The sequence below is a fragment of the Malaclemys terrapin genome, chromosome 5 (assembly GCF_027887155.1).
Source record: "Malaclemys terrapin pileata isolate rMalTer1 chromosome 5, rMalTer1.hap1, whole genome shotgun sequence".
Taxonomy (NCBI): domain Eukaryota; kingdom Metazoa; phylum Chordata; order Testudines; family Emydidae; genus Malaclemys; species Malaclemys terrapin.
The window spans coordinates 51,973,592-52,000,916 of NC_071509.1; the positions used below are offsets into that span (position 1 = coordinate 51,973,592).

Genomic DNA, 27,325 nt, shown 5'->3' on the forward strand with positions numbered 1-27,325 from the left:
AATCCCCACTGACGAAGCCAAGTGTAAGATTCACCAAGCCACACATCCAAAGGAAATTGCTTTGACTTGAAAGCATGGCCAGGAAGATGTCCATTAGATCTAAGCAAGAGCACATACTGTATTACCAGATTCTAGGCTGGCACGCTTAATCCCTGCACTATGGTCTGTTTTTAAAAAATATTTAAGCCCGCATGCCTGCAAAGCCTAATTTTAAAGACAGTGAATTATGTACTGAGAACTATCTGGTAAATACAGAGACAAATCCAGACCAATACTCACATGTGCCTGACAAAAGGCAAACAACACTACAACAGCGACTTAAAGACAGAGTGCACCACAGCAAAACTCTACGGCGCCTCCACATAATCAATCCCACAGGCTGTGTGAGCTCCTTCAGAGTTGTTCAGTCTATTGACTCATAGGTGCCACATTGGAAGAGCAAAAACTAGATTCTAGCTAACCAGCAGGAGTGCAGCACAGCATCAGTATTGTGGGGAAAGGGAAACAGAACCACCTCCCTCCTCGTGCACCCTTTCAGAAAGAATGGGGCTGTTTGCATACCCTTAGCTAAATGGTGCCAGGGGCATGTGTATGACTGAGGGTACATCTACATGGTGGGTGATGTGCACTACAGGGGAGTGATTTCTAAAGAGCACTACCATATTGCACAATAATTGGTCCATGTAGACCCAGCTGGTGCACCCTAGATTCACAGATTTCAAGGCCAGAGGGGAACATTGTGATCATCTAGTCTGCCCTCCTGGATAGTATAGGCCATAGACCTTCCCCAAAATAATTCCTAGAGCAGATCTGCTAGAAAAACATCCAATCTTGATTTAAAAATTCTCAGTGATGGAGAATCCACCACAACCCTTGGTAAATTATTCCTTGGTCAGTTACACTCACTGTCAAAAATTTACTCCTTAATTCCAATCTGAAGTTGTCTAGCTTCAACTTCCAGCTTTGAACCTTTCCAGTGTTGTACCTTTCCCTGCTAGACTGAGGAGCCTATTGCTAAATAATTGTTTCCCATGTAGATACTTCCAGATTGTAATCAAGTCACCCCTTAACCTTCTCTTTGTTAAGCTAAATAGATTGAGCTCTTTGAGTCTTTCACTATAAGGGATGTTTTCTAATCCTTTTATCATTCTTGTGGCTCTTCTCTGCACCCTCCAATTTACCAACATTCTTCTTGAGTTGTGGGCACCGGAATGGAACACGGTATTCCAGTAGCAAACACACCAGTCCCAAATACAGAGGTAAATAACCTCTCTACTCGAGATTCCCCTGTTTTATGCATCCCAGGTTTGCATTAGGTCTTTTGGCCACAGCGTTGCACTGGGAGCTCATGTTCAGCTGAGTATCGACCAGGATCCCCAAATCTTTTTCAGAGTTACTGCTTCCCAGGATAGAGACCCCATCCTGTAAGCATGGCCTCCATTCTTTGTTCCTAGATGTATACATTTACATGTAGCCATATTAAAATGCATATTCTTTGCTTGCACCCAAGCTTACCTAGCTATCTAGAACAGGGGTCGGCAACCTTTCAGAAGTGGTGTGCCGAGTCTTCATTTATTCACTCTAATTTAAGGTTTTGCGTGCCAGTAATACATTTTAACATTTTTAGAAGGTCTCTTTCTATAAGTCTATAATATATAACTAAACTATTGTTGTATATAAAGTAAATAAGGTTTTTAAAATGTTTAAGAAGCTTCATTTAAAATTAAATTAAAATGCAGAGCCCCCCGGACCGGTGGCCAGGACCCGGGCAGTGTGAGTGCCACTGAAAATGAGCTCGCGTGCCGCCTTTGGCACACGTGCCATAGGTTGCCTACCCCTGATCTAGAAGATTTGGTCTGAATCAGTGACCTATCCTCTTGATTATTTAACACTGCCCCAATTTGTGTGTCATCTGAAAACTTTTACCAGTGATGATTTTATGTTTTTTTCCAGGTCATTGATAAAAGCTTCCTAGTGCACTGTAATGTAATGCTGTTTCAGTACTATTTTGAAGTACACTAGGGAACCTTTAGTGCACACCAGCAGGGTCTGCAGGGATCAATTAATGTGCACCATGTTAATGCGCTTTAGAAATCACACTCTTGTAGTGCACATTACCCCATCGTGTAGACAAGCTCTAAGTCACCCGAGTGCCGTGCTGCAATAACGCCAGAGGCATCTCTATCCCAGCCACATCCCTTCAGTGCGGCTCTGATTCTCAAAGCCGGATCTGAGCCCCAGATCTAAATATCCTTGGAGCTGGTTGCTGAAGAGTTGAACTGTGCAGATGGATAACCTGTTTTTCAAGCAAAACACCTATGGTCGTTCACACTCATTAGCTCAGAAATACCACAGGCACCTAGTAAACCAACATCTGAAATTAAATCAGACGAGACTTGAAGGTCTACAGGCTCAGGAGCCCCTTCTGCGGGGGCATGGAGGGGATGTGTGAAAGGAAAAGGCAGCGATGCAGCCTGCTTTCTCCAATCTCGATTTAACCACCCCAGAGCTCATCTGTTTTGGGGTGAAAAGGCCACAGAGAGGAGGAGTCAGGGATTAGATGCTCTAGATAGCATGTTCCTCCTCCTACATGGCCAAAAAAAAGACATTTGCCAAGAGAGAGAGATTTGTTTCTGAGAAAATCTCCGTCTTCGCTGTGCCCTCCACTGGAGGGGTCACAAAGTGCTGCCACTGGCCAGAAGCAGCACAGCCACAAAACCAGCTGTGCCGTCACTGATGGGACAGGAGACAGAGAGGCACAGAGACGTACGCCAGACACTTGCTGGGGGATTCCCTTATCTCCATATCCTATGCAACAAAATAAGGCCCCACCAGCTCCACGTAGGGTACTGCAATGCAAACACAACTCACTAAATCTCACAAGTCAATGCAGTTCCCCAAATCAACTTGTAACTAACCAAGAATTCCTTTCTTGCACCTCTTTATACATGAAGAGAAGAAAGGGGGCCAAAGTTGGGTATGGAATAGAATTAATGTACTGAATTTCCCTGTACCATACCCATAGACCAGTAACACAAATATATTAGATAGAGCAGACGCTCAGGCAGTCACTGGAAATCTTGTGATAGCGACATGAGTTGAGCTATCCCACTCAGAGATCACAAAAGCATTTCATTGGAAAGTAATGACTTGCAGATGCAGCATCAGCTAGGATAGTCTTGTGACAGGATGGCAGCAGCCTTGTTTCATCTCTGCTGTTCTGAATAGCAGACATGGGCCTGTTCTTACAGCACGAGGGAGGACTTATGTCTGTGAATGGCATGCGAGGGTACAGGTAAGATGGAATATGCTGCAGGAAGTACCATTTCTTAAGGGTCTGAATGAGCATAATTGATAAAAGGAGGAAAACAACAAAGGGATGTTTATAAACATTTTTAAAATGTGGGCCCATTCCTTTCTCCCCACTGGCAGCTGCATTCGGGAGCTGACAGCTGGCAGTGCAGTCTAAGGCATGTGGTCCTTTAAGGTCACAGTTGCCAGCTTATCAGTCAGGATTGATTTTAAATGAGCCCTGCTGCTTTTTAAAGCCCCTAGTGACATGGTCCTGCCTATATTCAGAACTCTCTCTTTGCTGGATAGCCGGGCTGTGGCACTGATCCCCTTTTAGGGATTCCACCCTTATGTGGTGTATGTAGTTAGGTCTCTGCTTTCTGTGTACTGGATTCCAAGTGAAGGATATGCTGAATGACGCACACACTGGATGTGGAAACTGTATGCTTGTTCTTTGTCATTTTCCTTAATCTAACAATACCTAATCCTTATATAGGGCTTTTCTTCCATAGATCTCAAAGCGCTTTACAAAGGAGGTCAGTATCAGTATCATCATCCCCGTTTTCATAGATTCCTAGATTCTAAAGCCAGAAGAGACCGTTGTGATCATCTAGTCTGACCTCCTGTATAGCACAGACCATAGAACTTCCCCAAAATCATTTCTATGGCAGATCTTTTAGAAAAACATCCAATCTTGATTTAAAAATTATCTGTGATAGAGACTCTACCACAACCCTTGGTAAACTGTTCAAATGGTTAAGTACACACACTGTTAAACATTTACACCTTATTTCCACTCTGACACTGTCTAGTTTAATCTTCCAGCCATTGGATGGTGTCGTACCTTTATCTGCTAGACTGAAGAGCCCATTATTAAATATTTGTTCCCCACATACATCCTTGTAGACCGTGATCAAGTCACCCCTTAACCTTCTCTTTGTTAAGCTAAATAGATTGAGCTCTTTAGTCTACCACTATAAAGGCAAAATTTCTAATAGTTTATTCATTTTTGTGGCTCTTCTCTGAACCCTCTCCAATCAACTTCTGGAATTGTGGGCACCAGAACGGAACACAGTATTCCAGCAGTGGTTGCACCAGTACCAATTATAGAGGTAAAATAATCTCTCTACTCCTACTTGAGATTCCCTTTCTTATGCACCCCGGAATCACATTAGATCTTTTGCTCACAGTGTTGCATTGGCAGCTCGTGTTCAGCTGATTATCATTCATGACCCCTCAATCTTTTTCAAAGTCACTGCTTCCCATGATAGAGTCCCCCATCCTGTAAGTATGCCTTACAGTCTTTGTTCCCAGATGTATATATTTATATTTACTGTATTAAAATGCATATTGTTTGCTTGCACCCAGTTTACTAAAAGGTGAATGATCGAGTAACGGTCACAATAATCAACACTCAAGTGTGGGAATATCACACCCAGTCTATGCAAGCTTCTTTCCTTCATGCTTTGCTCCAGATGGAGTAAGTGCAGATAAGCCTCATATTTTTGTTAGAATACATTACATTTTGCTGGCTCAGGCTGGGAGGCAGGTTTGTGTACAGTATAGTGTGTGTGTATAAAACTTTTGTCTCATTATTATCCTTCAGCTTCCTCTCTCCCAATCCTTCCAAACTGAGTCAAGGCAGAAGCACTTCCTAGTGTATAAATAAAGACGATCTCTGTTTTTACATTTATACCGCAGAATAAGATGTGCTTCTCTTGGTGATGGGGTCTGGAGACAACAAAACCTTCTGTTTCCCATAGAAAGAACAGTAAATGTAAGATAGATCCAGGCCTCACCTTGTTAGGATAGTTTCTTTCCGATGGGCAAGGCTGAGGACTGCCGTTGTAATTCCACCCAGCCTCCTGCAAGATGTCAGGGGTCTGCTGTCTGGTCTGCCGTGACACAATAAAGTGAACCCGCTTCTCACTGGCCTACATGACGAGACACAGATGTAAATCCTGCTGTTATGCAGCTACAAAGCCAATCTTTTCAACTCTAGAAATTCACAAAGTCCAGGTCTTAGTTAAGCTTGCTGTTATTTTCATTTTCCTTTGAGATGATATTTTGGTTGCAGATTTTGGTTAATTGAAGGGCAATTCTTTTCTGTGCCTCTACCCTTATTATCAGCTTGCCACAAGAGGAAATAATAATGCAAGTTCAGCTCAGTACACCACAGACTGCAAAACTAAAGTTAATCCTCTAAAAGCCTATTTTCATGCATTCAAAATTTCCCCTGAATTAACAATCCTCTCGCATGACAGTGCTGCTCAGTTCTTGTTTTTAGACATTTATTCTATTCACCTGTGTACATTAGCACAGCTAACTAGTGTCTCATGGTTACATCACATGTGTAAAACTAGGTCTACTACTGTTTGATGGAAACAGTGGAAGCAATGCCGCTTATCTCAGAATGATGGAAATGCTCACATTGAGGGGGGCTAGTGGCAGAATTTTGCATGCTGCTAACATGATAAAAGTAGTTTTACTTAGAGAAGGGGCTACGCCACTATTTTACACAATAAAATCTTAACAGACTAGTGTAACGGACGAAACACAGGACTGGGAACCAGGCACTCCAAAATTCAAATCGTGGCACTGCTACTTGCTCAGGTAGACCTCAGAAAGTCATGAAACTTTTTGGTCTGTCTACTTTTTCCATCTGTAAAATGGGGATCAGAAAGACTGTCCCCCACAGAGGTGGTGTGAGGATTCATTGATTTGTACATCGCTTTGAAGTTGCAAGATGCTATACTAGCTTAATTCTTATAATTACAAAGTCTCAGTGCAGTTGGATCAGTACTTGAGAGGCCAGTCTTACCTCCAGGAGTAGACAGCCAAATTCTGCTCTCAGTTACATTGACTCCACTGAAGTTGACAGTGTTGTTCTGGCATAACTGAGAATAGAATTTAGTTGAGTAAATCCAATACGTGGTACTTTCCTAACATAAAAACAAACTAATACAAGAAAGAGAAATATATTGGTAGCTTCAGTTGTTTAGAGACATGCTGCTATATGGGAAAATCCAAAGTTAATGTTCAAATCTGTAATCTCTTGCTCTTCAGACTGATGTGGCTGGAAAGGTTGCAGATAAAAAAAGATGAGTTGGCAGTGCTTAATTTGTGCCAGGGCTTGCCAGGGCTCAGCTCCAGCACCTCTAGCCCTGGCACTTCCGGGCTTGCCATGTCAGTTATGAATGTAAAAAATTGCTTGAGCCCCAGCACCTCTTTCATTAGAAATTAAACACTAGTTCTTGGGGACAAGGAGAGCCACTAATGGCCTCCCGAGGGAGTCTTGTCCACTTGGGTTCAGGCTATTACTGTAATGTAGAGCCTCCCTGCAAGAGTTTAAAGAGGAGAAAACACCAGAGCTTCAGAATCCTAAGGTGTTGGCTCCAAGGAGAGAGAAGTGTGGAAAAGCATTTAAAAGAAGATGTAAACCAAACCTGGAATTCAACCCTATTCTCACCAAAAGTCAACTCTCTCAGTGACTTCAGTGGGAGCTAGATTTGGTCCCTCAGTTTTGTATTCTACAGTTAAACTTTTCCTCACCAGAGTCTGGTTCAAAGTTCTTTGCTGTGATTTCAAAAAATGTTTGGATGGGTTTTAAACTAATAATAAAAATAATCAATATTTCCAGTCTGAATTCCTCATACTGGGCTAGTTACTACTTCAAATGAAGTCAAAACAAGTTAGAAACATGCATTTCCCTGTAAGCTATGGTATATTAACATCTGAAATCTGAATTCACATGATACCTGAGACTGGAATCTTGAGTATTGGTAGAAAAGAAACACAGTAATCCCTAATCTGATGTTTAAAACCTAGAAGCACAACACAAGACTAAATGACCCAATGGTGTAAAACCCTTTAACATGCAATTCTACTGTAAAAGAAACACTTTACAACTTCAGTTTAAAACTGATCTCTCCCTACGTGACTTGTCTCAAAATGGATTATTTACAAGGTGGCTGTAAATTTGAGTAATTCCTTGTAGAATAACTAACAAAAGTTCAACACGAGCGTCTGTTGCAAATGTCCCATTTGTCTCTAGGTCAGTCTAGTTGGGTCATTTCTCATAAATTCAGAGAATATTACTAAGTTATCGAAACTATATCAGCTTCCAACTCTACATTCTTCCATGTAAAAACCCATAAAAATGTTTGCTGATTATTAATTGAATATGAATTGAATATTAATTGTTGTTTCAATTGGTCTCTCTCCCCTTTGCTAGTGGTTTTGCCCCAATTTCCCCATAGCTATTCATGACCAGACAAGAAGTAAATATACATACATCTTATTTTTAGGTTTGTTTCAGTACTGGACACAAACTGTAGCTTAAAGAGCCTACAAAGGTCAGATCCTCTGCTAAGACCAAAATGCACACACACAAAATGGTCAGTGTGTCTTAAAACTCCCCTTTACCCTAGCCTCATTCTGGAACTGCTTTGTGCAGGCTATTCCCCTGCACTGTGCTAGAGGAGCCGGAGGGCTCCTCTAATTGCACTGCTCTGCAATAGTGAACATTATTATTGTTATATGGCATCACCTGGATGCCTCAGTTGAGATGGGGCTACATTGGGGCACTGCCAACCCACAGTAAGAGACATCCCCATCCCAAAGAATTTTACAGGCTAAGCAGACAAAGGCCAAACACACCCTGGACAGTTCCATGCAGCTCAGAGGATTCTATCTTTTCCTCTTTCCCTCCAGCTACATTAGCAGCAGAGTGAGTAAGTGGTGCCCAAACCTCAGCTTTGGTTCTGGGCCACTGGCAGATCCCCTCCGGTCCAGTGAAACTGGCTTTAGCGCCAAATTACATGTTGGGTCAATGCAGAGTAGACATACTGCACTGGAGGAACTAGCCCAAAAATCTTGACAAAAAGGTAGGCGAATAATCCACCAGATCACCTGCCTCTATGGGTAAAGTTGATTTCTTCATAATGAAGCAGTGAGGTCTATTGTACTCATTTAAAAAACTCTTCTTGCTTTGGCTTGACACTCACTCCTTCATAACAGAAAAATTGTATTATATGGCAATATCTAGTGTGAAAAAATACACAAAGGAAGAGAAAGGAGATAAACAATGAGTTGCTGTTACTATGTTTCCTGAACCGGCACTGACATATATACAGGTTGAGGCCTGATTCTCTACTTCCTTGCACAATTTGTTCTCGTTTGAACCTGTGCAAAGTGCGTATAGAATGTTGCTACCCTGATTTAGTAGCTCTTTACCCTTAATTTGCACTCCCTTTGCACAGGTGTAGATGACTGCACAAGCCCCAGGAACTTTGAAGAATCAGCTCCTGGGAGTGTGGCTGAGGGGAACCTTTAGCCACTGGATAAAGATTTGCCTTTAAAGTGAATAGCCTATCCAGTGAGATGTTGGTATGGAAAGAAGTGATTGGATGGCAGATGTAAAAATCAACATGATTTCACTGTTTTTCATCTGAGGGTTTGGGGAACATAATTCCCTGACTTTGCTGCATCATTCTGGGGTCCCTCCTTATAAAGTGTGATATCTGACCCATCCTCACCATAGGTGATTGGGCAAATGTGAAAAGTCCAAAATCCAAATTTTGTGATTTATGCACATCCCTAATTACCACCTTTACATTTTCTTCATTTCAGCTTTTGTGACTGAGTTTATAACAGCCAGACACCTAATCTACTAATTAACAAGTACTTAATACAGGCTAATATCTAACTGCTAGGGCTGATGAGTCAGACCTCTCTCAGTTATACATCATTTAGGAGCCAAATCTAATCATGCTCTACAGAAACCTGATTTTCTCTCAGCTTTATTCAGTGCAATAAGTCAGGAAAGTGAAGCTATAGGACAAGATAATAAAAGGATAATCACCACCACTTAAGACATACAGTTCTTTACAAATATTAATTAAGGTTATTTATATTTTAAAACTGATCCCATATTTTGAACTTCCTGTACTATTATTTTTTGGTTCCTTGTCTAACAAGAGTGTCCCGCATTTGGGTCTTGGCAGGTGGAGTGTTGTTGAGAAAGAAGAGGGGGAAGTACTGTGCTGTGTAAAAAGCAGATTCAAAACATTTGTGGCTTCTATATAATCGTTCTCCTCTGAAATAATGTGGAAACAAGCAAGGAGATTTATAAAAAACATGACAAAAGGGACACACAGTCTGGGAATTCTGTGCTAGGCAAATGTGATTCATGGAGCTCACATCGGAGCAATGTAATCCTGGCCTGTTTGGAAACATGAGTCAAAGTCTTTGATGGGCATGTTGTTTAAATCCCCAGAGGCTGGTGTGCGTTTCAAGTATTTATATAAATAACATTCATTCTGTAGAACTAGTAAGAGCTTTAGTTGTGTTTTTAAACATTTGTGTGAATGGTCTCATTTCTTCCCAAAACGGAGGGTGTGTTTTCTGCATGTGAAGTATTGTTGTGTTGTTTTTTAAGCATAAGGAAATGTTCCAAGAATACCAATTTTCATGAGGGCTTCATTTCATACGTTGCTCTCCCCAGAGAGCATCCCCCTTTCTATTAGTAATCTACACAAGAAAAACCAGAACAACACTCAGTCAGGATTCCAGCAACTGACATTATGCAAAATGGTGTACATAGAATCATAGAATATCAGGGTTGGAAGGGACCTCAGGAGGTCATCTAGTCCAATCCCCTGCTCAAAGCAGGGGCAATTCCCAACTAAATCATCCCAGCCAGGGCTTTGTCAAGCCTGACCTTAAAAACCTCTAAGGAAGGAGATTCCACCATCTCCCTAGGTAATTCATTCCAGTGCTTCACCACCCTCCTAATGAAAAAGTTTTTCCTAATATCCAACCTAAACCTCCCCAACTGCAACTTGAGACCATTACTCCTTGTTCTGTCATCAGGTACCACTGATCTAGATCAGTCTAGATCCATCCTCTTTGGAACCCCCTTTCAGGTAGTGGAAAGCAGCTATCAAATCCCCCCTCATTCTTCTCTTCTGCAGACTAAACAATCCCAGTTCCCTCAGCCTCTCCTCGTAAGTCATGTGCTCCAGCCCCCTAATCATTTTTGTTGTCCTCCGCTGGACTCTTTCCAATTTTTCTACATCCTTCTTGTAGTGTGGGGCCCAAAACTGGACACAGTACTCCAGATGAGGCGTCACCAATGTCGAATAGAGGGGAATGATCACATCCCTCAATCTGCTGGCAATGCCCCTACTTATACAGCCCAAAATGCCGTTAACCTTCTTGGCAACAAGGGCACACTGTTGACTCATATCCAGCTTCTCGTCCACTGTAACCCCTAGGTCCTTTTCTGCAGAACTGCTTCCTAGCCATTCGGTCCCTAGTCTGTAACAGTGCATGGGATTCTTCCATCCTAAGTGCAGGACTCTGCACTTGTCCTTGTTGAACCTCATCAGGTTTCTTTTGGCCCAATCCTCTAATTTGTCTAGGTCCCTCTGTATCCTGTCCCTACCCTCCAGCGTATCTACCACTCCTCCCAGTTTAGTGTCATCTGCAGACTTGCTGAGAGTGCAGTCCACGCCATCCTCCAGCCAGAACGTACTCTATCTGGATTAGGCTAACTAGGGAATTTACCCATTGAAACACAACTGAATAAATGAACATGTTCCACCTCTGCTACAGACGTTCAATACACATTGATCACTGGAGCCCATGAATCTATTGTAAAAATAAGCCTGTTACACACAGTACACTGAGCTGAAGTCTCTTCTCGCTCAAGTCCATGTTACTTCACTGGAGTCAGTAGGCTTATGCAAAGGACAGAGGGGAGAATCTGGCCTGATCTGTTGCGTTACTACATGCAAAATGCTTTCATACATTCTTTGTACATATGTAAACAAACAATAGACCTAATCTATACAAATCTTCCCCAAAGTGCTTGGCTCTCCAGATGCAGGGTGTAGGTATGGCCCACCTCTGGTATAGAATCATAGAATCATAGAAGATTAGGGTTGGAAGGGACCTCAGGAGGTCATCTAGTCCAACCCCCTGCTCAAAGCAGGACCAACCCCCAACTAAATCTTCCCAGTCACTGTTACTGTAAATGGTATCTGCAGAAACCACTGAGATTGGAAGATAATACATATGTTACCAATGTTTTCTCTTCTTGGCACAGAGCAGGGCAATAGAACTCCTAATATCCTTTGACAAAGGGTATATATTCTAATGCTTCCATCACCCCTTACCATGATGCCTGTTCCAAGAGTGGTAGTACTGAGCACATCAGCAAGTCTGGCATCCAACAAGTTAAAAATTCTATTGCTGACAAGCAAAATATACAAAGAGATTAAATCTAGTTTAAAATAATAACTAGGCCTCTTGAATAGTCTTGTACATATAGAAGATGTCTGGTATTTTTATGGAGTTCTTGGCCAGTATGGGCAAAATTCTGTTCTCATTTTCACCCATGTACTTTCCCTGAAGGCAATGGGGTTGCATGGGTTTAAGTGACAGCAGAATCTGGCCCCTGGCATCCACCCTGCCACTTGATATGGCTCATCGTGTGGCATAGCATTGGATGGGGGAATTATGTTTTTTTTTCAGACTAGTTAGGAGTTTAGAAACTGGGGTCAAGTCGTCATGACAAACCTGTATCAGCTGGGCTGCATTTTCCGGACTGCCGTACCGAAGATCATGGCCATTAATAGCTAACACCCGGTCATTTTCTTGAAGCTGTCCATCACGGGCAGCCACACCTCCTTCCAGCAAGTTGAAAATAAATACCCCGGGTTCATCTGCCTTGCGGACCAGCTTTATTCCCAGCTGCTCATCTGGGCTGCCTTTGTTTAGAACCACATGAAAACTGTCATCCCTGTTGTAGTGAGCATCAAGAGAAAGTCTGTTATTTCGGCATCGGTACCTCTGCTCTCTGAGGACAGTGAGTCGGAGCACCTGACAAGGCTGCTTCAGAACTGACAGGGCGTAGTTGTGAGGAACATTGATGATGTCCATGCCGTTCACCTGGAAGAGAGAACCATAAATCAGCAATGTAAAGAAGCATCTAATCTGAACTGGCACTGCAGACAGCTGGTCTATTTACACAGATGTCTCCATGTTCACTGACGTGCAGTATTTGAAACGGTGTCACACAAGAGGCCAAGTTTTTATTATATAATATCCTCCCCCCAAGGACAGGACGCAGCGTACAGACACTTACTGTTTTTTTCCTCTCTCACTGATTGTCTCCAGACATAACTGTTATTTTTCAATTTATTATTGCCCCTCCTCAGGCCCCAATCTCTTTTTGTGTATCTTCATTTTATTCCACTAGTTTCTGATTTCAAACCCAGCTATCCTTCCTCCCACTCCCACTCCTTTTCTGCAGTGTCCTTGTTCATTATCTCACAAACTCTGTGGTTACAGTAGACAGTCTGTATCCCCAATTTCCGACCTCACTAAAGAACTTCTAATTAAAATGGGGGAGGGGGAGAAGAAGCCCTGAGTAGTTTTAATTCACTGTGGTCCAGAATCTCAGCTTGAAGCTATGCTGATTTACATCAGCTGAGGAACTGGCCCTTCATGTTTCCCTCCATTTCCTGGGTCAGAAGAGTTCACGTTTCTTTCAAATGGCTTCAGACAAAGAACTTTAAATCAATCGGGCAATTTTTGTTCTGTAAAACTGACAACTGACTGGTTACTGCACTTTATCCTTACTAAATGAAAAACATTTGCAGGGTTTTAATTTGCTGGAGGAAAAACCAAACTAGACAACAGCCTCTGTGTAGCTTTACATTATCATAGCAGAGCCATTTAGCATTTAAAAATGTTTCCGTACTGCAACAAAAAAGATCTCCAGCAGGGGTAAAACAACTCGGCTTGATTTTCTAAACTCCTTCTGTGGCCACTAAATGTAGGCTCTGCTAACCTGTTATCTTGAACTCTCAGCAATGCTGAAACTCTACAAGGACAAAAGAAAAACAAACTTAGGCTATGTCTACATTTAAACCATTACAGCAACACAGCTGCGTTGCTATAGCGCTCCAGTGTGGACACTCACTATAGCAAGAGGAGGGGGTTCTCCTGTCGCAGTAATTAATCCATCTCCCCAAGAGGTGGTAGCTAGGTTGACAGAAGAATTCTTCCATTGATCTAGCGCTGTCTAGGGAGTCAGGTTGGCTTAACTACTGGCTTTTCACACCCCAGAGCAATGTAGCTGCATCATCCTAACTTTTTAATGTAGACCTGGCCTTAAAAATTCAGTAATTCTGGATAGGCTTCTCCTCCAGTTACCTACAAGTATTATGTAGAGGAGAATTTAACTAGGACAAGGAATAAATAGACCGAGGGCACAATCCTGCATTATTGACTACAATTGATTCTGATCTTGCTCTCATTGAAGCTGATGGCAAAACTCCTTTATGGGAAAAGGATCAGGCCCCAAGTGGGCAATCAAATCTTAATATCTAATGTCATGATGCCGTGAGGTGCTGAGTACCTCCCCAGCAGGACGCTGAGTGTCCTCAGCTATCACGGATGTCAAAGGCAGTTGAGAAAGCTCAGCAACATTCAGGTGGTGCTCTGCATCTCACAAGATCAGGCCCTGTTACATTACTAGAAAAGAAAACTTAATAAGAGAATTCAGCACAGTGTTCAGTCCCGTATACCATCATGTGCCAGCAATGCCCCTCTGCCATGTACATTGGCCAAACCAGACAGTCTCTAAGCAAAAGAATAAATAGACACAAATCTGATATCAGGAATCATAACATTCAAAAACCAGTAGGAGAACACTTCAATCTCTCTGGTCACTCAGCAACAGACCTAAAAGTGGCAATTCTTCAACAAAAAAAACTTCAAAAACAGACTCCAACGTGAAGCTGCAGAACTGGAATTAAATTTGCAAACTGGATACCATCAGATTAGGCCTGAATAAAAACTGGGAATGATTGGGTCATTACAAAACCTAAACTTAATTTCCCCAATACTAATTTCTCCCTACTGTTACTCACATCTTCTTGTCAACTGTCTGTAATGGGCCACTCTCTTACCACTTCAAAAGTTATTTTTCCTCCCTTGGTATCCTGCTGTTAATTGATTTATCTTGTTAGACTGACCTCACACTTGGTAAAGCAACCCCCATTTTTTCATGTATTTATACCTGCTCCTGTATTTTTCACTCCATGCATCTGATGAAGTAGGTTCTAGTCTACGAAAGCTAATGCCCAAATAAATGTGTTAGTCTCTAAGGTGCCACAGGGACTCCTTGTTGTTTTTACTAGATGTACTGTACACCAAAGGTAATAAAACAGGGGGACTGTGAAAGGAGGCACCAAGCTGGCTGTCAAAAGTTATAGATCTGAGGGAATCCTGTCATATAAATATACAGGGAATCCATCAACTACACACCCTCAAGGCAATGAAAGAAGGGAACTTGTACTGTCTTTGTTAAGTACTATTGTGCTATCGCTATTCTCTTTTAAGAATTGAAATACTATAGATTTTAGTAACCATGCAGGCCTCAGAAGCTTACAGGCACAGTGTGAGAAATGGTACTTGCAGCAGAAGCCACAGTTGAAATATACAAAAAACAGATTATTTTAAAGTAGTTGGCCTCATATTTTGCCCATCCATCATCCATTTCTATGGAAACAGGAATGGACGTAGCAGCTGACAGCCAACGTCACCTAGTTATTCAAGCTTTCTTATAGATTTCAGCTGCTGCCACCGACTGAGCCGTTTACCAAACAGCACCTACAGAATTAGGGACTCATCCTGCCAGGTGTTGAGAGTCTCTCAGTGCCGATGAGAACTGAAGGCACTAACCACCCACTGGACTGGGCCTGTAGGAGTTTCAGGGCCAAATTCTCTGCTGGTAGAACTCTATTAAAGTTGCATCAACTGAGAATTTAGCTCTCAATTTATTAACAACACTTCCTTTAAAAACACAAACCCACAAGCCCTAATATTAGAACAGTCTTTGCAATGCCCTTAAACTGAATTAAAGATTTTTAAAAAAATCAACATTTCTTTTATTCAAATATACAAACATTCCTAAACCTTCCCTTTCCCCTGCCAGTTTAGAAAAACACCTGTGCACTTCTAATGGTGTGGTTAAACCAGATGCCGGAGAGTGACGGGTAAATGTAAAGGTTTGGACCTTTGGTTAAGTGTCATTCTGCTTATCAGAAGCGTATCTTGGCCCTCATTCTCCTAACCCTGCAGCTCGTGTAGTCATTAGTGCAAAGAAGGTGTAAAACACTGTCAAGCCAGAATGGTAGCATTTCATACACCCTTTGTGCTAGTGTAAATCAGTAAACAAGGAGCAGGGCAATGGAGAATTAGGTCCCTTTCATCCACAAGTGGATCTCGAAATGTCACTAGAACAGACTGAATTGTACTTCCTGATTCTGTCTGGGTCAGAAATGGCACCGGAATACTCTCTCTTACTGCATTTTGGTCCTTCTGCCTCAGTCCAGGAAGCAGAGGGGCCTGAGACTCAAGGGAAAATGAGCAAACCAATCAGTAATCTTCAGAAAAAGGTTTGGTTGAAGTTTTGAGCAAAAGTTAGGGTCAGTTCTTATTTGTGCAATGCAGTTCATCCATCCTTATTCACTGAGGCCCCAATTCGGGAAAGCATGCCTACTCAGGACAGCACTCAAATACATGCCTATATGACAGAAGGAACCATATCAAGTACCAGAGCCTGCAGTTTAATGACATCTTGTCATGCATTCTGCTTTCTGTATACACAAACAGGTAAATCTTACCTCCCTTTCTTACATCCCTATTGCAGTATGTATTTACATTGACTTGTTCTTTGTTAAGATGTTAACCCTTCACCTGGTATTTCCACAGTACTGTACCTTTAGTATCATGTCTCCTGGCAGTAATCTTCCATCTCTGGCAATCACCCCATCTCGATAGATATGTTGTATAATGATGTGGACCAAAGGTGTCTCACTGCCTCCCACAACTCTAACGGCAAGACTTTCTTTGGGATCAGTACGATTGATCTTAATACTGGTAATTTCTCCATCTGGAATCAGGTGATATAACCTGGGGAAGACTGAAATGCACATAAAAAGTTATTTATCTGAAATAATAATTATGCTTTATTAAAAACAACACCATAATTTCAGGTCTCTGCAGCAGATCCAACCAGGTTTTAGCAGTCGATATGGTTTATGTTAAAGGGGAGGAGAGGATGCCCTGTTTTTTTCAGGGATTGTTGTAATTAGTAAATTCAAGGTTTAATGTTTTCTGCAATCAGTTCTTCTCTGCATCTTCTACCTTGATGGACAGCGCCTTCCCCACTCATAAGTACGATTCTACAGAACACTGCTTGGACCTTCAGAGTGATCCAGGCCGGTGAAATGTATTTAAAGGAAAATTGCAGTGATTTGTTCTAGTATCCTAGGAGAACGAAATAGGTACTTTACTTCTCCAATACCCTCCCTACTCAGGCAGTTCTTTACTGGCCCCAGGAATGTCTCAGAGGGACGTGTATAACTACCAGACAAACCAAGAGCCTGAAGGGGCTGCAGCCTGACCTATTAGCCCAGAACTCTCATCTGAGTTGTCATAGACTTTCGTGTGTGTGTGTCTGTCTGTCTGGACATTGCCTAATATTGATTTAGTAGCCCAGCACCAGAACAGAAAGTTCCAAGGGACTTTTGTCTCACAAAACGTGAGGAAAAATTTCCTCACATCTTCACGTCTAGAAAGTTTCCTAATATCCAAATTAAAGGGAGGAGGAGATCTTCTGTGTAACCCAAGAGAAGTGATGTTTCCTCTATAGGACCCTTCCTACTTCACCGTATGGAGCTCAAGCAAACTCATTGGAATAGGAATCCCTTGCTCCTCCTAACTTAAGTGTGCAAAATGTCCATATTAAAGCAGCATGCACTTGGACAGAGAGCAGACAGAGATCCCTAAGGATCTGAGGTAGACAAGGCTCCATCCAAACTTCAAGGGTTTTCCAAACTCACGGGCCAGCTACATGAGAAAAAATGACTCATTGCGGACAAATCAGTCATATACAATACACAAGGGTTTAGTTTAAATTCTAATTGGGAAATGCAGACTTAAATGTGTCTCAGCATGGAGCCAATTTAGTGGAAAGGGACAATAAATCAGGAGTCATCAATAGGGGACGTGCTATCTCCCAAATGTTGTCTACGGCCTGGTTAAAAATTACTACAGACCCTTAGTTTCAGACAAATACAGCTAGGCAGCTGGGTGTTCTGGTTATTACTACATGGTATTATCTCCCATCTATAGAAAAGTAATATGGCATTATTCCCAATACAAATCCCAATTCAGCCAGGAATTTAAGAACGTGCTGAACTTTAAGCATATATATAGCCCCACACAAATCATGGGATTGCTCACGTTCTTAAGTCTGGCATGTGCTTTAGTACCTTTCTGTAGCAGCACTATACCATATAGAGACAAACTAGCTTTGATTTTAGTAAAAGGAAATTTATTTGAAGGGAACAATGACCTTATTTCCCCTCGATGCTGGAATATTTTCCACCTGACTTAAGAAGCCCTCCTGCCGCCCCTCCCTGCCCCTGGTGGCACAAAACCATGATGTTTCCTTAGCTGTATTATGTAGAACTCTGCTGTACTTGAGGATCTGAGCATAGGTGTATTATCTTTTAAACTATAATTTACTGTAGAAGTATGTTCCTTTCCTAAATGGCACATTTGTCTGTACAATGTTACTGTAATGTTCTTCCCTTTTATGAGGATTAAAACTTTTAGTTCAAATTCATTCCTGTCTAAATCCAAATCTAAAATCAATGGAGTTACACTAAGGAAGTATTTGGTTCAATATTATTTTACACATGCCTTAGTATTTTTAATGTATTCATCTGTCCCAAACCATCTATTACAGAAGTAAAGGCACCACACATGAGAGAAGGCATTTTGAATTTTTGGCACAAGGGATCTTTTGATAGTAAGGGTGAGCTCACACAAATAACCCACTGGTGGAGAAATAATGTAGCATCATTCTTTTCAAAGAACTGTAATTACCTATTTTTAAAATCGAAGGGCAGAGGTTGCCATTAAAAAGCCAACTCTTAACTAGAGTTACAGCAGAACAGTATCAGAGCACAGTATTTCCTAGTCTAAGTTTGTTGAAGAGCAAATAGATTGAGAGAGAGAGAAGCTGAAAAAGAATAGTAGCATTGTGTTGCATCCCTTACCACTCCTTTGACTGTAAAATCTTCAGGACAGGAAACTCTCCTCCATCATGTCTGTAAAGAGCACCTACCAGCAGCACAGACTTGGTCTTTGTTGTTTACATACAGTAGACACAGTTTATTACTGATCTAGGTAATTATACAGCCTCATCACTGCAGTATCTGAGTGCCTGTTTCTCTTACACCCTCCTTTTAGTTGTTTCTGCTATAATACCAGCCCCTTTATGTTCTGCACACGCACTAAGTGCCAGATAGGTGGAAGTCATGTTACTTTGCCATTTACACCTATTTTTTTGGACCAGGTTTTACTCAGTTTGTAACTTATCCAACCATTTTAAGTCACCACTGAATTTGGTCCCAAATATCTTTAATAAAGGATCCACACTTTCAGGGCCTGATTCTCATTTCAGCTAAGTGGGTGTATAGCTGATAGAAAGGTATAAAAGGGCTATTGTGTAAATGAGAATCAGAACCCCAATATTTTTCATTGTACCTATAAACCATCTTGTCAGTCTGTCCTAGGCATTTTTCATGTCCCCATCACTGTATTAGCTAGGGGCCAATGGAATCCTTGTAGTTTGATCAATGCAACTGATCAAAAAACTGCTTGAATTTCACATTCCATGGCGACTTGTTTCGGCTTCTAACAAATTGTACCATTTGATTTTAATCAGACTGTCTCTACATCTTATTCTCAGAACCTTTTCTAGTGAATTATACTGATTAATCTCTTGATCACTTAAACACTGTGGGCCTGATACACTACTATGTTATTCCAGTTTTACACCAGTCTTGCTGTAGATTTCAGCTGAGTTGTACTAGCATAAAAGTGGAGTACAGGAACAATTGTTGTATACTTTTGGCTCTTTGCTTCATGTATAGACGATTCTTTTAATTAGTTTGTAACCTATTGAGTCTTGCAGTGGCATGTTCCTGTCCTTCACTACAAACTTTTACAGGGTCTTAGTTGCAGATATGCCAAGAAGAATTTTAATATTTAATTTGCTTTTACTCTAATCAAATGTGTAATCTACAAAGAAATCCCGCTGAGAATTTTCTCTTTTCTTGCCAGTCACCCATTATACAGGTTTTCCTCTTATACTCAACTGTGTGCATTTGATGTCTGTAAAGAACATCCTGTAAAATACAGAATGTTCTTTAGAAAAAGTAGACACTTCTGCCCATAATCCAGGTGAAATAACTGGATTAATCTCTTTATTTCTGCTTATGGTTTCTTTAATGCTCTCCTGGATGGTCTATATTCACAATATCCATTTCTACTTTGAGCCTGGTTTTCAGCTGTATGTTTGTCTAAACTGTACCAGATTAAAAACTAGCTGCTAACCAGATTAGACCCCCTTTTAAGCAGAACAAATCTATTATCCACTTTCATTTCATTGTCCATATGAATTATGAAAATGGTTGATTAAAATATACTTTACCTATTTAAAATAGTAATATACAAGAAAAAACCTGAATGGTCTTTTAATTTACTAATATATTTATTTCACTCAAAAGAGTTAAGCCTGGATCCAGCTACTGCTTGCGTATGGGCGGATGCCTGTGCCTGAACAGAACCCCACTGACCTCAACAAGGTTTTGCACAGGTGCAAGTCATGTGTCACACACAGCTAGTGGCAGGGTCAGAGCCTTAATCTGCGTTTCCCCAATTTATTCCAATCTTCATTGTATTCTTAATTAATTAGTTATCCCCCATCCTCTTTCAGCAGGTTTTCCAGAGCAGGAAAACCATTAAGTATTTCATACCTTTCTTTCCCCATTTACACTTCCAGTCTTTACATATCGTTGAACGGCAGAATCTAGAAAGAAGTAAACTTTCTGTCTTGTTTTTGGTGACTCTGCTTGCAGGTTTTTCTCCATACTCTTGTATATTTCTCATCGGGAGTGGTATGGAGCACTCAGAATCTGTCAATAATAATAAAAGGTCATCTGTGTTCAGAAATATCCGATGTACTACTTCCTCAAGCTATACTCCTTTGATAGCAGCATGTAATATATTATTGACATTACGGTTTTAAATAAGACAGGAAAGAATGGCCATTCCTGTTTAAGACAGTACCTCTGGTCGCTTGAAAAGATGTAAGACTCTGAGTGCTCATTAGTACTTTAGCTACAGGATTTTTATATAAGACTTTATGTGCCCCAAATTTATGTTACTTAATGTAAGCATAAATTCAATGCTTAAATTTAGCAAACTCATATGCTTATTATGCATCTACTGATAATGCTGCTAGTGAAATATCCTGCTCCTTAACTTCCTTAACTTCATCAGATGTGATGAGTGCTGGATAATGTCTGCTATTAGGTTTTAACCCATGTTGACCAGACTAAATTATTAACACAATTTGCACCCCATGCTGCAAATCTATATTCATGCTAGTAGGCCTGATTCACGAGTAGCTCACTGAAGTCAATGGGTTTATTTGTATGACTAAGGACTATTCACCTAAATAAGGCTATGCAAGTGCAGGCTATCATTTCCTTTATCCTCGTTTCCAGAATTTAAGCAATATAATCAATGTTATAATCAATTGTTAGCAAATACGCAGATCTATAATTCTCACACACAAGTTTGACCCAGTTTGGTTTCTGTGTTACATTAGAGTTATTTGAGCCTTGCATATTGTCCTTTGCAACCTGCTTTAATATTTGATTTTCCTAATGATTTTCAGTCACTTCAGAGACAGGAATGATCTATCTAGCTATCTACTTTTAATTCTCCAGTGAAGTAATCTATACTTTGGGATTTTACCTTTTTTAACATCTTATTGCTTCTGTGGTTTCTCCAGTGGTATATCAATTTTCTCAAAGAAAGTTTTGTAGGACTGATGATATGATTGTTTAAGATCTTATAGTATCTCAGTAAAATTGCACTTGTTTTATTTGGTCAGTAATCACATTTCCCTTTTATAGTCAATTCTTGCCTTGCACAGGCAGGCTACAACAGGAATTTATCTGAAATGGTGGAAATCCTGCAGGATTACTCTTTTTCTAGGTATTTATGCCTTGTGCATCACCATGGAATCAGAGTGCTTAAGCTCCATCCTTTCAGAGATCTCCACCAGCTGTTTTCTGAGATTTTGGCAAAAACAGAACCAGAAATTCCAATCTGCTGTGGTGGATTTTAATTTGAAAAACCACTGAAAGCGGGTTAGACACCACATTCTAGGTTTGGGCCACCTCTAGAATAAACTTGATTTTTTTTTGGTGTTCTTTCTTTGCTCTGTATAAACCATTTTCCTTTCTTTATACAAATCTCACAGGCATGATGCTGAAAAGGGGATTCTAGTTCCCTAAAGTCTTAACTTTTTCTCATCTTTTCAGTATCTCCATTTCAGTATCTCAAGGACTCTCATCTTGCTCAGGATCAATTCCTGCCTCTTGCACCACAGCCAATTAGCCAGGCTTAATACAGGGAGTGTACTGCTACAGGCTTCTCAGCAGCCATTATTGCAACCCTGAGACTGCAATAGCTCTTTATAGGGTGAGGGGTAGAGGCTGATGGATCTCCATAAGCACAAGATCCACAACCCCTATTCCCCTCGTACCCCAGCCTGCCCAGCAACTCACTTGGATTGATCCCCTATAAAGGAACTCCACAGTGTACAAGGAGGCAGACATCCTGGCAATGTCCACACCAGCTCTACTGCCCTCTGCAGCTGAGAAGGAAAGGGTAGATGTGTCCCTCACTGCAGGGTGCCACCTGCAACATTGCAGTCCCTCATGAGACATATGGGAATGAGAAAAATTCAGATAAATCAGCTATTTTAAAGTTATTTTAAAGTAAAGCCCATTAAAAAAAATTCAGTTAATTTGTTTAAATTAACCAATTTAATATTTACGTATAAACAGCTTTGAAGTTGTCGGAGTTTCAGCGGTTTCCAATGAGTCCTGAATCTTTTTTGGGCCTAACTTTGCCTCTTGAGATTGTCGAGATGACAGCTTCTTGCTTGACTGCTCACTATTTACTCACCTTCCTTTTATTCTTATGCTTTTTATAGAACACTGCAGTTTCCCTGTAAATTCCACCCCGCCCTCCCTCACTGGGATAGCCTTATAAGACCTTTAAAGAGCCAACAAGCAGACCACACACTCTTACTCCAAGATACACCTGCTGCCTGGATGTGTTTGTTCTATGTTTGTACAGCGCCTACCACAATGGAGTCCTGACTCCTAGGGGCTACCACATTACTACTAATAAAATAATTATAATACAACAGTTACAAAAATGATGCAGTGTGGAACACATTCCATCTAAAATAGCAGGAAATGTCATTTAGCAATCACAATCTCCATTTATTTTACAGCTTCCTAAAATAACTAATGAATGTTACTGAAAACCATCAGCATGAGTACCTGTTACAGTTCCCACAGTTAGTGTTAGCCCTAGGTGGTTTAAAATTAATACTGTAGACTGGTTTGAATAAGGAGTATATATGTCTCTGTTGGACAGAAATGAACACAGACAGGGTGGTGCCAAACTAGGAGTATATTGACACACGTGGAGTACACCATAGTTGTACTGACTTGCTCATGGTACTTGATCATTTAAGTCGGCTGTTGAGGTAACTCACAGTGACAGACCTAGTCATAAGAAATTACATCTTAAATGCAACACAGTTGGAGAGGCTACTTCAAAACCTCAACACCTTCTTTCACGTCTCAAAATGTAAAACCATGTATTTTCAGGCTCTTTTAGCATTTCAGGGATGAAGTAGGAATTATTTTTAAACCTTATATGCTACGAGTTAGACCATTCTCATTTAAACACCATCAACTTGGATGCCATATTGTAAACAAACATTTCCTTGCCCATATTGCCAGAAAAAATATCTTAAATTCTTTAAAATGAAAGAATTTTAAAAATCCAGTTTACTTCTCAGTATTTATGCTCTTTGTTTTTTAGCATTTCAGGCCGAGGCAGAGAGCAAGTCTAAAATTTTTTAGCCTAAATGGCTGGGGTTTGACAAAGTTATCAGCAACTGAAAACAGGGGCTTACCATGGAAAGTGTCGGGCAATCTTAGCTTTAGGTGGCACTACCAGCTCCATTTATAATTGATCATTAAACTCCTAAGAGAGCCTCTAGGATGCTATAATATAATCATATTAAAGAGACAATCAGCATTGTTTAATATTTATCCAATGCCTCCGTGTCCATGGTGAGTGAAAGAACTGTGGGAGGGCAAGCTAAACGGAGTCAAGACTGTTTCACTGTGGATCTTTCCACCTTAACGAAAAGCACGATGAAGAGGAGTATAGATCATCACTAAGGCTAAGATTTTGCCATAGATATTTTAGTAAAAGTCAGGGACAGGTCATGGGCAATAAAGAAAAATTCACGGAAGCCATGACCTGTCCCTGACTTTTACTAAAAATATCCATGATAAAATGGGAAGGGACTAGGCAGCTATGGGTGGCTAGGAGCTCTGGGGCCCCCACCACCCATGGGGGCTCAGAGCTCGAGGGTCCCCCTGACCCCCCGTGGCAGCTGGGGGCTCTGGGGATTCCCCTACCCCTGCCACCACGGCTGGGAGTCCCCCTACCCCCACCACCTGGGAACTGCGGGGGTCCCCCTGCCCGGGGAGCTATGGGTGTCCCCGTCGTGGTGGCTGGGGAGCTGCGGGGTACTGCCCCTGCCTGCAGTGGCTGGGGAGCTGCAGGGGTACTCCTGCCGCCCATGATGGCTGGGAGCTTGGGGGTACCTCACAGTGGGGCTGGAGTCATGGAGGCCTTTGGAAGTCACAGATTCCATGACTTCCATGACCTCTGTGACAAAATCGTAGCCTTAATCATCACCTGAGGCACACAACAGCTAGCCTACCAGTTTCACATTATCAGAGCAGTGCCACAGTGATGATATCAGACTCATCATATAAGGAAGAGTATACAAGACAACATGGGCTATGGCAAGGAGGTTATTCTAAATGCTGTTCATGCTGTGCAGCTGCAGGAAGCGCAAACATCACAAATGAGGTTCTTACTTGCCCCTTATCCATGGAGATCTTGTGCCTGAGGTACAGACAAACACAAAACAGAGACCCCTAAGCCAGGCAAGGGGAGGGAGTTCTGACAGACAAGCAGATCAACCACAACAGACGTTAACTCGAGCTCAGTTGGGCTTTGGTCAAACGGATGGCAGCTCCTCGCAGAAAGGCTCACCTTTAATTAGTAATATAGCATTATCAAAAACTTGTACTGCAACCTGATTTCTGCTATTCAGATGGCATGGGCATAAAAACCATGAACACTTTGGGCCTGATTCTGCACTCACGCTGGCATAAATCAGGGGTCTCTCTGCTGATGTTAATGGAGTTACATTGGTGGAAACAAAGGGAGAGTCAGACTCTCTCTCCCTCCCTGGGAAAATTGGGTAATTTGGCCACAACTGGCCAGATGAAAATCCCATCAACAGGGGAGATGTATGTGACAATGTAAAGCTGGCAGAGCCAGCTCTGGCACCTGCGCCAAACCTCCCAACCACCTTGGCACAAGGGGCATGTGGCAGGAGACAGAGGGCATGTCAGAGGCAAGAAGAAAAGGGGAAAGGGCAAGGCAGAAGGCAGCTCTGCTACATCAATTCACAACTGGCATATGGTCCCTTGGGAACCAGAGGAAGCTGTCATAAAATAAAGGAGCCCCTAAACTGTTCTAACCTGCGCTGAGGCCAGGGCTGGGGAATCTCAAGACTCAAGGAGCCATAACTGGCTCCTTGATAGCCCCAGTCTCTTCTGCCCTGAGAACTGCTCAGCACAGGAGAATATCTGGCTTTTGAATCCCATTTTGATTAAACATTGAGTGGCACAGGACATATGTTCAGAAATAAATTGAAGTGAAGTTGACAGCTAGAGAAAAAAAATTAAAATAATAATGGCAGCTAAACAATCCGAACTGCTGCGGACCTCTGTGAAAGCATAAGGTACAAAATATAATGTTGGTAAAACCAACATTATACACAGATCTTGAGTCCTGCCAGGATTCAATTCATCACAATATTTACCAGTCAGGATGATCCTGGAAGGCAATGCCTGGAAGCCAATGGGCCACTAAGAGGAAAGGTATCCCTTCCAACACAGCACCACACTCTCCAAGAGGTAAAATCTCCCCAAAAGGAATAAGAGAATCAGCAAAGCAGGATGAATCTGCAGCAGGCTGAAAATGCAGCCTGGAGAGACCTATGACCTGTTTGGCTATCAGACTCCAGCCATCTCCCAAGTGTGAACCAGTGACAGCACAATTAACAAGAGTCAGACCGTAAACTATGGAGAACAACTGAAGCAACCCCCGCACCCACACAGAATTGGAGTGTTCTGCTGCCTGTCATGATGATTACAATTGTTTCAGAAAGAACTGTATTCAGTTTCTCCTCCAGCAAGAGGAGAGAGACAAGCAAGAACCTTTGAGTCTCTGCTATACAAAGCTCCTGTTGTAATGAACTGTCAAGGATCAAAATCACAGATTCATATTAAGGGCATATTTGAATTCTAACAAATTATTTGTTTACATGTTTGTTTCCAAGATTTAATAGGGCATTTAAAGACAGATTCCCAGAACTGTAATCACACAACTGCATACGTTTTTTGAATTTGAGTTCATACAGTTCTAGTAATGTCCATGCAAATAGCCCTTTAGACATATGATTGGACATTTGAACGCATAATTACTGTGATCACTATGATGGTAACTATATCTGCAAATTGACTAGTCAAATGCACGCATGGCTTTTCACATGCAATAGCACATGCAGAGTTTTGCAAACCTAGGCTTTTTAAAGTTTGCTTGCAATCTTTAACTTTAAATTTCAGTGAAACTACTTGGTTCAGTGAAGTTATTAGTGATGCCATCGGGTCAAAGATCAGAACCATAATACCTTTCTCTAAAGGTATTATGCATTTAGAGTTACCTGGTTGTCATTTAAGTCCAACTTTTAAGTCACTTTATAAATATAATGTCTCAGTATGTGGAAAGTACTGAAAAATACCTGAAAATACAGAAACCAAATGGAGCTTTCCATATGGAACAAGCAGATAAACTGTGAGAGATGTTGGCGTGGCTCTCTGTTGCCGTACACTTTGTGTACTCATTTACTCCTGTGCAAAGGGGTGTAAAATGCTACTGTTCCGACTTGGCAGCATTTTACACTTGCCGTATTCAGGTGCAAATGACTGCAGTGCAATGGGGAACTGGACCCTTTGTCTTCCTAAAACATTGACCTAAGCAAGATGCAAATGGATATCTGATTTGGGGATAAGAGATTCTATGTCATGTTCCCATCGTTAAAGTTTAGAGCAAAGAAATAATGAGCTTGATTTAGGCAATCATCACTCCAAAGATATTGTCACTTCCCCTCCATCCTGATGGCTGCTGTGTTGGCATATGGTGCAGAGCAATTAGTTAACGTTTATGTAGTGCTGTGAGCATATCAAGTGCTAAGTATTCTTTTCCATCCCTCCCTGTCACTGAGCGATAGCATATAGTAACTTGTCTCTATTTCCTTATGACAGAGCACAATGCTCTTGCAGTGTCACCTGTCTGGCCATCTTAGCACACTTCTGCCACCAAATATCAAACATAAGTGCTGGAACACTGATGATGATATTTTACCTTTGTATAATACTTTCCACCTACAGACTTCCAAACGCTTAAAAACATCAATGAAGCCTTACAACCCCCTGTGAGATGTATAGTAGGTATTATCCAAATTTTATAGAGAGGGAAACTGAGACATACACTGGATAAGTGGCTTGTCCAAAATCAAAGAGTGAATCAGGGCAAAGCCAATAACAGAATTCAGATATCCTGACTTCCAACCCCATGTTTTAAACACTAGGCCACCCTTATCTCTGTAGCATGTGTTCTGTTGCCAGAAAAG

At 41.4% G+C, this 27,325-nt stretch overlaps 1 protein-coding gene across 5 annotated transcripts in view; it reads right to left on the bottom strand.

Annotated features, from left to right (window-relative positions):
- The window catches only part of LNX1 (ligand of numb-protein X 1), a 159,924-nt gene that overhangs the window by 18,912 nt on the left and 113,687 nt on the right, over window positions 1-27,325 (bottom strand). For 3 of the 5 annotated variants that reach the window (XM_054029104.1, XM_054029103.1, XM_054029106.1), the window contains 4 exons: window positions 20,202-20,360; window positions 16,089-16,291; window positions 11,875-12,246; window positions 5,091-5,225 (listed from right to left, as the gene is read on the bottom strand). In XM_054029104.1, coding sequence (XP_053885079.1) covers window positions 5,091-5,225; window positions 11,875-12,246; window positions 16,089-16,291; window positions 20,202-20,360 — 869 coding nt within the window. The remainder of the gene's footprint in view (window positions 1-5,090; window positions 5,226-11,874; window positions 12,247-16,088; window positions 16,292-20,201; window positions 20,361-27,325) is intronic. The other 2 variants (XM_054029105.1, XM_054029107.1) reach the window with 1 other exon arrangement.